This window comes from Scophthalmus maximus, chromosome 22 (genome assembly GCF_022379125.1).
Source record: "Scophthalmus maximus strain ysfricsl-2021 chromosome 22, ASM2237912v1, whole genome shotgun sequence".
NCBI classification, from domain to species: domain Eukaryota; kingdom Metazoa; phylum Chordata; class Actinopteri; order Pleuronectiformes; family Scophthalmidae; genus Scophthalmus; species Scophthalmus maximus.
In genome coordinates this window covers 8669547-8680608 of record NC_061536.1, presented here as the reverse complement: position 1 = coordinate 8680608, position 11062 = coordinate 8669547, and the positions used below count along the sequence as shown (strand labels likewise).

Sequence of the window (11062 nt, the reverse complement as noted above, 5' to 3'; positions counted from 1 at the left end):
TTGAACAGAAGAGGCTCCAGAATGGATCCTTGGGGAACTCCACATGTAACTTTGTTAACTCATATGCAGACACAAACTAGTTCCTTTCCGTCAAGTGAGATTCAAACCAAATCTAATCTGATCTCCTGATCTTTATCAGCATGATTTTAGTGCATTGCCCTGCTGCCACGTGATTGGCTGATTGGATAATTGCACCAATAAGCAAGTGTACAGGTGTTTAATACCTGGTGAGTGTATGTCTCTCTTCGTGCAATGTGTTGTCAGTGGACTCTGTCCCTAATGAAGATGATCATATGTTAAGGAGATTAGATGAGACAGATAAGTCCAGTTCTTGAAACCAGTTTCAACAACATAATGAGGCTCAGGATTTTTTAATTTTTCAAACAAATACATGAAAAATACAAAAGATATACTGTACTTTAGTCAATATAATTGTTTTGGAGTGAACAAATAACCAATGTTGCATTGGTAAAAACTTAGACATCTTGTTTTCTTTTCCCCCCATCAGAAGATCTTACATTATTGACACGTTTCATTTGAAAACAATAATATCTACTGTGAGAGTAAAGTTTAATAGGTACTCTACAGTTCAAGTCTTGTAATAAATCCTGCCTTTCACAAAGTTTATCATATTCACTTTCAGTGGGGACTGTCAGAGAAGTAGATAATAATAAACACATCTAATTTTAATCACTGTTTAAGAACTTCTATGACTGTATTAATTCAACACCTGAGAGGTTCTTTACCCTCTTGTTAGTGAGGACGTCTGGAGGTGGTCTTACTACTCCCCCCCCCACCCCCCCCCCTGCTTTTTCAGTCTGTTCCAAAGGTCTCATCACGGTTACTCATGTGGAATGTGCATAAATGTCACTGTGTACGTTGTTCATTCATCAATTTTACAGTCTGCATATATTGTACCAGAAATGGGGCACACCAATGTGCTGGCGTACTGTACGTGACCGGAGTCCACGCATTAGAAGCTGATGCGCTCTTCGTAAATAGACAACAATAGCAGAATACCCCAGCCGCTGAGAAGGCCGACGCTCTGCAGCAGAAACATCAGCCAGGGCCTCTTGTTGCTGATGTGGACCATGGTGGGGAGCTGGAGAGAGGATGGAGATTAGAGTGAAGTTAATTAACCTCCAGGGAACCAAGGAAAAAATGTGTCTTCCAATTTCTCATTTTTAGTGATTTCCTATCTATTTAGGGTTAACAAAGCATCTTAAAATGAATTAGAGCTGTATAGTGATATTTAACCAAGAATTCATTCTGCTTGGGAATCTAAACTGTGTTGTTTCATTTGCTAGTTGATTACAAGGATGTTAGTATATTTTCTAACTTGAACAAATTTGAACAAATTGTCGTTTTAGGTCCAAATGGTTTGATGGGACCCTTGAGTCCCTTTGAGTGTTTAGAACTCCATCCATTTTGGATGAAAAGGAAGAGGAAGTTCCCAGCATTCCAGGCTATCACAAGAGACATCACTGGAAGCCCAGGATATCCTCTTCAAGATACAACAGGGATTGATAGAGTAGCTCAAAAGGGTAAGAGGAGATGCATGTGAACAAAATGTCTACTGTAGAGTGAATGGGCGGGGTCTCAGGAGGATCACCTTTCTTTGCAGGTCCTTTATACATGACTCGTTCTGTTATCACACTCACCATGTCGGCGAGTCCCACATAGAGGAAGAGTCCTGCGGTGATGGCAGCTATCCACTGTTTGGTTGCCAGGTCAGTGGCGATAGACAGAGCGATATACATGCCGATGAACGAGGTCATGGCACTGGCAAAGTTTAACAGCAACGCCCTGCGCACAGACACGCCGCTGTGCAGCAGAATGGCAAAATCTCCTAAAGAGGAACAACAACAACAGGATGACGATGTTAAGAATTTTCTTTAATGAAATAAAATATCCGGACACTTCCTGCCTTTGGGTTCGCTCTTTACCCAGTTCATGCGGTAGTTCGTGGCAGAGTACAGCCAGTGACGTAGCCAAACCAGACTTCCATGACAGGGAGAACGCTGCACCTATTGCTAAGCCGTCCGCAAAGTTGTGGATCCCGTCACCGATAGTTATCATATAAGGCAGCAGACGCTGTTCTGCGGAGGCAGGCGGACAAAGTTATTGTTAGCGGTGGTGCCACAATAATTAACACCGTCTTCACAATTTGATGATATCATTCTTGGTTTTGTGTTTACTCGCCTCGTGTGCGCTCCTTCGGCTCTGCAAGTGTTTTCCCGTTGTCTTCATAGCCAACCTGAAATGTACATGTTACATAAAATGTAACTGCATTGAAAACATTCAGTAACACATCCTGTGATTGACAGGTTCTATTTTTTTTTTTTGCTGACGTCTCCGAAAGTTTCAGTAAGTCCAACAATTGTCAGTATCGATATAGACCAGTTGAATACGATGGCCAGGTCTGTAACTGTGTATTTGTACCACCCTGTTCTGTGCAGGTGGATTAGATCCTCCTGAAATTTGTCCGAGGAGATTGGATCGACACTCTTTTCATTCCCAGTTTTGATTGCACCCGAGACGTGAACGTATGTTTCTCACCAGGTCTGCTTTTGATGTCGACTTGTTTCTTAGTTTCCTCTCCTGTTGATACATCTCTAAAACCCTCCCGTGGTCACAGTGGTGAGGCTCAGATTCTTCCTAAAGAGAGAGAGAGAAAGAGAGACGGCTGATTAAAGACGATAAAAGATCGTAGGGGGGAAATACAACATTTTAGTATGGGTAAAATCTTTGAACACTCACTGCTGCAACAATTTGGAAGTAAGATTAGTAGGATTCAAGAAAAGTAGCTGGTACTACTTTAAGATTATTAAATATTCATTACCTACTTTTGCAAGATTTACCTGTTGACAGGTCCCTGCTATTAACGTTTTTAATTTAATGAAAAAGAATGGAAACAATTGTTTGTGTGAAATGTGTTTGGCCCACATTTATATTCTTATCAGCACAATGCTGTGTATGATGCTAAAAAAAAAATAAAAATTAATTTACCGCATGATGGTGTTGGTGATGGTGGTGATTCCCTTTGTATGCGATCAGAGAGAAGGTTGTCTCCATCAGGTAAAAGTAGAAAATCCCAGCCATCACAACCATCATCTTGTAGAGGTAGTCCTGCATTTCTTCCTGGTGATCGTGGCTGCCACCATGGTCTCCGTGCACGTGTAAACCTAGTACCTGGACACAGAGACCACAAGGAGAGGTCAAGCTGAACATATGTTGCATAAAAACCGACATGAGTGTCAATGTCCTGGGAAAACTGGTAAGCCCTGGTGAGGTATAATTGTTATGATGAATACAATATCACTGCACAGCCTCCAAACCCAATCTAAAATGTGAACCCATCTTGTTTTATAGTTTTTGGTCTTCTTAGCCTTTAAAAAAAACAACGATGCAGCTGTGAAACTTTTAAAATCACTCACCATGGGTAGCAGGTGCAGTAAGGCATCTCCAGTCAGTGAACCTACAGCCAGGCTGATGCAAAACTGGATACACAACTGGAACACACTGGTACAGGCGGTACACAGCAGCAGCACAATGCCAAACATGGACATCAGTGTTATCAACGCATTGGCGAGCGTTGCGTAGAGGTATCCTACGAGAGGAGGAAAGAACAGGGAGAGGGGTAAGTGTGTGTGTGTGTGTGTGTGTGTGTGTGTGTGTGTGTGTGTGTGTGTGTGTGTGTGTGTGTGTGTGTGTGTGTGTGTGTGTGTGTGTGTGTGTGTGTGTGTGTGTGTGTGTGTGTGTGTGTGTGTGTGTGTGTGTGTGTGTGTGTGTGTGTGTGTGTGTGTGTGTGTGAGTGTGTGAGAGAGTGTGTGTGTGTGTGTGTGAGAGAGTGTGTGTGTGTGAGATCAACTTAAAGGCTTGGAAAATATGCGACCCAAAATTATTTACGACCTATGTATTTGCAACCCAAAATTCTCAACATGCACTTACTCTCAGCGTTGGTGAGCTCATCTGGTTTCACTTGTTCTGTGACGTGTGCGCAGGCTCCGCTCAGGATCTGCTGGACGAACGCAGGGCTGAGCCGAGCCACGTCGGGCCGACCCAGACCGGAGGAGGCAGAGGTGTTGGCTTCCAGACCAAAGATCAGGAGCAGCTCTTCCGCCAAGAAGCAGCGCTGGGAGAGAAATGATCGGTGAGGTACTGTAGTAAAATTTGGCATTTTGATATACTGTATATGTGTGTTCATCACAACCACTGTGGACTTAATAAAAAGAAAAACACTTGTCGCCTATTACAGCATTTTATGTCAGATTATTATTTTTAGGGTTGCAATTAATGATTATTTTCATAATCACTTATATTGCCCATTATTTACACAATTAATTGATACATTTTTTTTGTTTATAGAAAGTCAGAAAATAGTGAAAATGCCCATAACGGTCTTCTAATACTAAAGTTGGTTCTCTTTCTCTCTGAGCCCCCCCACAGGTACTGAGATCAGCCGATCAACACACAGATGCTGTTTGTAATTATAGTTTGAATCCTACAATTTCACTTTCACGTGCTGACAAAATGCTAGTTTTTTTTTACTTTAACTCTTATTCTCTTGTGCTCGCATGCTACCTGATCCCAGGTGGTGTTTTGCTGATGATGTTCATGGATGCTCCTCTTCCTCCGCCTTGCACCACTGTGGTCATGACCGGCGTGTTCATCGTGGTGGTGGTGGTGGTCGTGTTCATCATGCCCAATGTTCAGACTCCTCATCAGAGCCTCCAAATCTGCAGGGCACAAACAAAACAACCATCAGATTCATGTGGCTGTTCGGTACATTTACTGTATGGCAACAACTTGTGACATGACAAATGACAAACAAAGAAATGTAGCGAATAAAGAAGTGTGTTCAAATAGTTTTAGTGTATTCCTTTTTGAGCGATAATTATTTCTGCAGTTCTGTCTTTGCATGTGGCTGTGTCCATATTTATTCGCGCAGGACATTTACCACCGACAGTGAAGTTCTCCGACCCCAGACGGTCCATGATGTAGTCCAGGAAGAAGCTCTCCTCGGGCAGGGGCTGGCCGATGAAGCAGTGACCTTGCAGAGCGTGATACAGGATGCGTCCCAAAACTGCCCCCACTTCCTGTCTCTGCTCTGGCAACGATGCGTTGACCTCTGTCATGATGTCATCGGCTGTTAGACAGCTCTGGTTACCGCGGTGGTGATGAAGAGGAAAGACGAGGAGAAAGAGGCATGACAGAGTTTTACTAATGCACTCGACTACAAGAGAGTAGTTCAGCCATGCATTGTAGAGTGGGATTAAAAACGTTCTCAGGACAACTGTAAATACATCTACATCTTTCAAGTCTAAACTTGATTAAACTTAAACTTTTGTAGTAATTATTTTTTAAGTCACTTCAGCCAGGACTATTTCAAGGGACCTGACCAGACAGAAGGGACCTAAAACGTCTTTAACTATCTATAGCTGGGGACAATCAATAAAATGACCATAGATGATCAAACGCTAAATATTTCTTTGGGTTTAATGGACCAATACATTTGTTGCTGCAGTCCTGAGCTCACCTCACTGTGTGATGGCTCATAGTGGCGTTGGAGCTCTTGAAGCAGAGCCTCTAGTCCGTGAACGTCTATGTGTTCATGGCCGTGCTGTGTCCTGTGGTCTTCATGATGCGCAAATTTGTGCAGGAAATGCTCGGTCTCCTCGCCCCACCTGCCCTGACTGATCGCGGTGCAGACCAGGTCAGGGGACGTTAGGTACAGGACGCTGCCAGAGGTGAGGTCAGTGAACTGCGATACGCTGATGGTCACATTATCGCTGACTTTTCCACTTTCATCCCCCCCGTGGATGGAGTTACTGCCGATCAGCTGGTGAACGCCATCTGTTAGATTACACTGCACGTACAGCAGACCAAACACACAGACAGAGAAAAACGTACATGCATATTAATGTAAGTAACAGAATATTGTTATTTATTCTGTTAATTCAAGTCATTTCCAGGGAATTTTGGCCTTTATTAAAAACATACATGTTAAAAAAAAGAGTTGCTACAGACGGCCCTGGATCAATTAAATCAATCAATTAAAATCTTTTTAATTTTTTTTTTTTTTTACAGTTTTATTTACAAATAATTTACAAGAACCTGTAGTCAAACCCTAGATATCAGCCTTTTTTATTACCTTTTATAATTTATTAAACAACCTTTTCAGATAACAAGACGATGGGGATGTAGGCTACAATATAGATGAAAGATGACACCATAAATTACTGGTAACCTATTTATCCTGACACTTATCCTGATTTTTCAGGACAAAAAGGGCTTTTATCAAAGTTTCGGTTCATCTAAATGACAGGAATAAAAGCATATTCTTACATAACTGTTGTTGGAATTGACCATGAATATAGTTTTTATTTAATTTGCCCGAAATACCATAGAGATAAATTTAAAAAAAAAATTCAGCAGTGTCTTGGTTGCTCTTTACTTCGTAACTTTAAATAGTCCAAATGTAAACCAACAACAGATTATCCAGGGTATTTGACACTTTTAATACTGCGGATGTTTTAAACCAACAAATTACACTGGTAGAGGGAGACCTGATATATTGGCCTATACAAGCCAATATATCTGCATGAATACTAGTAGAACTGACCCTTTAAACTGTCCGAACAGGAAGTAAAGCTGTGACTATAATATGAACTCACAAGGTCAAACTGTCTGCTACGGTGACATTATAGACTTTAACTGTGGGTCAAACGAGGTTTATTATTTTACTATGTATTTTATTATTGACTGGATCAAGTTCGACACAGTACTTATTATAGGACATTCATAAGCCTGTGTCACAAAATCATATTTTGATACCATTTTTTATGAGTAATATTAAGTCTATCATTTGTGCACTAAAGCACTTTTATATGTCTTATTATTTTCTCTCTCTGTTATATTCAATGCCAGCTTTGGGCGAGTTGTATCACACATTGATGCTTATCGACCACGCACTGTCCATCCGTGCAGATTACAGCTGACGAACAGGAAATTCAAGGACTCACACGCACACTCACTCATTCATACAAAGGGTCCACTCAGGTTGCCAACAAACACCTGGAGTGCCCTTCAGAAAATAAACAGACAATAATAACTTTTCACTATACATTTAAAATATATATATAAAATAATAGTAGATTGTTGCGTAAAACTAAAATCACACCAAGATGCTTTGTTTTGCTAAGTTTTGAGAGTTGCCTTTTGTCAAACCCATGCCCAGATAGAGTAATGAAAGCCTGGCTTTAATATTGATTATTTTCAACAATTATTATTATTATTTTAAATAACCATTTTTTTTTTTTAAAAGGTAGATATCTTTAGTTTCATGTGAAATATATTAAGACAATCCAAAGCAATTGAATGGCCAGTGTCTGACGGCAACTATATAACACAACTCCTTGCTACGTTTAATTGCAAAGTGATAGTTTTAATCCAGCTTTGCTATAAATTAATCTTAATAATTAATTCTTGTCTTTTAAATGCACTTTTATTTTTATTATATCATGTTTTATCGCTATAGTTTTAATATCTATTTTAGTGTAGCGCTTTCATTTTAATGTCTTAAAATGTTGCTTTTATTCTAAATTTGTATGTCTTTGTCGTAATGTATGTCAATGCCTCTGTAAAGCACTTTGAGTTACTGTGTATGTATGGTGCTATATAAATAAACTTGCCATGCCTTATTATAATAATAATAATAATAATAATAATAATAATAATGATAATGATAATGATCATTTTACAGGCCTATACATCTACAGGTTCACAGGGATTTTCTTCTTCTTTAAAAAGTTTTTAAAAAAATCGAAATGCTTCTTAGATTATATGTTAATCAAATGTTGCAATGCCTTTAAGTTATTTTCATGTTTTTGCAGAATAAGTCTGTCGGTTATCATGACTTGTCTCCATTACAGTGTGATATCACGCACAATCCATATGATAACATAACTTTCCATAACTTTAATATATTACATATTATATATTATATTACTATATTCGTGGTGAAATATTCCCTAGAAGACCCCCAGTGTTCCAGTGGGGTCGTCGGGTCAGTCAGCATGTAGCTGCAGCCGGTTAACGCCTCGTGGACCTTGACCCCCCCCTCCTCAGAACCGGCACTGTGCCACACGGCTCTCCGATATGCCGGAGGACCTAGCCCAATAAAACCTACCTTTCCACACGACACTTCGCCGCCGCACTGCACACGGTTCTCCAGTGTATTAAATAGGGAGCGGAGGGACTCCCCGGTCAGAACGCGCCTTCCGGGACACACGACGCCGGCCACGTCCCCGTAGACTTGCTCCACGGCGGGAGAGCCCGACACAGAACCGAACAGACCCCAGGCGGCGGAGAGATGCAGAAGGAGGAGCGCGGAGGAAAACATCTTCAAACTTTCTTTGAAAAAAATTACTTTTATATATATATATATATATATATACAAAGACCTAGAATGGAGAAGAGGTGGCGCCTCACAGGCAGATAGAGGCTGATACGGTCCCGAGGTATTTCTAGAGATACTCACTCAGCTCTCGGCTGTTATCAGTTTAACACCACTGCACTTCCAATGGACCTCGACTCTGGATTGTGATTGGCTGAGACGTGGCTGGCGAGGCCCCGCACCTGTCTATTAAAGCTGCTGACACCTGTTGAGGGCAGAGGAGAGACCTCCACATCACGTCCACGCGGGGCCTATCAGAGTCCAGCCTTATGATTTATGTAATGACTTTTGATTCAGCATCTCTCAGGGCACGTTTACAAAGTGCGAGAGATTACAAAGTGCTTCACCAGCAATTAAAACAAATCATGAATTCAATATAATTAAAAGACAACTGTTATAAATGTTCAAAGAGAAAATGAAACAAATGGGGAAAGACTCTGTTAAAACTATTAAGTCTTAATTAAGGGACTTTTAATAAACTTCCTTTGCCATAGCTATACCCTTCCACCAGATTTTGTGAAAATCGGTTGAATAGTTTTAATCCAGCTAACTAACTAAAAAATAAAACAAACAAACAAATAGACAATGGCCTCCCTGGTGGAGGTTATAACTGAGTGAGTTATGATTCCCCTTGGGCAGATCGTTCCACAGCGTTGAATCTGCAAATGCTCTGTCCCCTTTAGTTTTCAGCCAGGTCTGAGGGCCAGATATCAGGGCCTCTGCCCGAGAAAATCTCAAGGTAGGACGAGCTGGTGGGGGTCGCTTATGAACAGGTCAGATGCATAACATGGCAGAACGGCTTTGTTGAAGAGCCTTAAAAGTATCAAGCAATATCTTAAAATCAATTCTACAATATATTCAACAAAGTATGTATAACCCAACAAAGGTATCTGGCAAATCTGACACAGATTTGCCAGATAGACAGACAGTCCCTATCAATGCCTGATATCAAACACTGATATCAATGACCTCACTTACCTAAAAACAAAAACAAAACATGAATGTGGTTTCACAGTTTGATTAACACGTCCTTATAAGGACAGCTGTGCAAACTTTGTGAGCGTGTGTGTATTTGCTGTATTAACCACTAGATGGCGGAGTTGCTTAGTGTAATATCACTATCAATAATTAATGCATCTGTGTTGCGCAGCCTCCAAATAATAAAAGACTTATTTCAGTTTTTAAAGTTTTCATAATTTGAATTAAAATTATTGTACATATTACGACAATTCCATCACTGTTGTCAGGTAAAGATTGAACCAATTAAGTTGGCAAATGTGAGTTGAAGTGCTATGTCAAATTCTATTTCAAATACATCCTGTTATTATTCAGCAAGCACAAGGAATAATGCATTTCAATGTTCTGCACATTCGTTTGCGATCGTAGCACGTGATTGAAGAGTTTAGGTTAGATCTTGGGTAGAAATCCTAGAAATGTATTCTGAAATTTTAAATGCGGCCTGTAAATAATAATAATCTAAACAATCTGGGAGGATGGAACAAACAAAAATGTAAATTTCTCAAACATAACTGTGCAGAAGAAAACATCACTACATACTAGATACTGAAACAGAAACATTCAGTGTAAATATGTGACATTATTAACTACCATCTGTTACTGTTCAGTGTGTACAAATCTTAGTAAAACCTCATGGCTGCGTGAAATCAGGAAGCCAGGTTGCATGTGTAAAGCAAGATTGCAGGAAACAAAGTTGTGTGTTTCAGTTCTGTAGCCGTTCAGCTGTAAAAGAGCTTGGTACTGTAATAATCTTCTCCAACAATTCTGTTCAGCATTGCCAAAATCGCTTACATTGCCAAGTGTCATTCCCTGTTGTTGTCAGAAATTGCTGTCTGCACATGAGCGGTCTGAAATAAGTCACCGGGGGAAAAAAAGGAAAAAATGTCTGGTGGAATTAATGTTTTAATCGTCTCTAGCAATGAATAAGAATCAGTCTTATCACAGTGCTGTTTTGTTTTTACTGTTAGACTGGTGATGTTTCTGTGAACGAAATCATTTCAACAGTCACTGTCAGTCGTGGAAATCACTGAACAGAAGGATATTGAGTTGATTGGCTGCACATCACTTCACACACACGATCAGACAGCAACACACACACAAGCTCGCTTATGACATGGGACCCTGGACATCTGCCCCTGTACACACACACACACACACACACACACACACACACACACACGGCATGGTGACTGTCCCCCGCACCGCTAATCTTTGAGACAAAACACACTGTCCAGTGACCTGTTTTCACATCCCCCATTGTCATGTCACTGCCTGTAGCCCTGTCTGTCATGTAAACCTGTAGATGTTCTCAACACACACATTCATCAAGTCCACCACTGTACACACACACCCACACACACATGGACAATACATGGGACAATAAGACGCACAACAATCCCCCCGAAATATGAAAACAACTACCAACCTTAAATCCAAAATACATATCAAAAGAATAAGAAAGAAAGAGAAGAAATGAAAAACCCAAACTATACTGTATATTCTCACATCAACACAGTATTTAACTATTAGGTAAATTCATGGAGTTTGAGCGTTATGTGGTGGGAATGTTTAAGGAAAGATGCTGTT

At 40.4% G+C, this 11062-nt stretch overlaps 1 protein-coding gene across 1 annotated transcript; it reads right to left on the bottom strand.

Moving 5' to 3' along the window:
- Window positions 1-355: 355 nt before the first annotated feature.
- slc39a4 (solute carrier family 39 member 4) lies at window positions 356-8741 on the bottom strand. Its single transcript, XM_035620923.2, has 12 exons — window positions 8192-8741; window positions 5540-5869; window positions 4961-5162; window positions 4585-4739; window positions 3952-4135; window positions 3438-3610; window positions 3010-3192; window positions 2560-2658; window positions 2203-2257; window positions 1947-2099; window positions 1662-1849; window positions 356-1102 (listed from the first exon to the last, which is right to left on the bottom strand). Exons 1-12 carry the CDS (start codon window positions 8402-8404, stop codon window positions 974-976), a joined length of 2064 nt encoding a protein of 687 aa, XP_035476816.2. The 5' UTR covers window positions 8405-8741; the 3' UTR covers window positions 356-973.
- Window positions 8742-11062: the final 2321 nt, after the last annotated feature.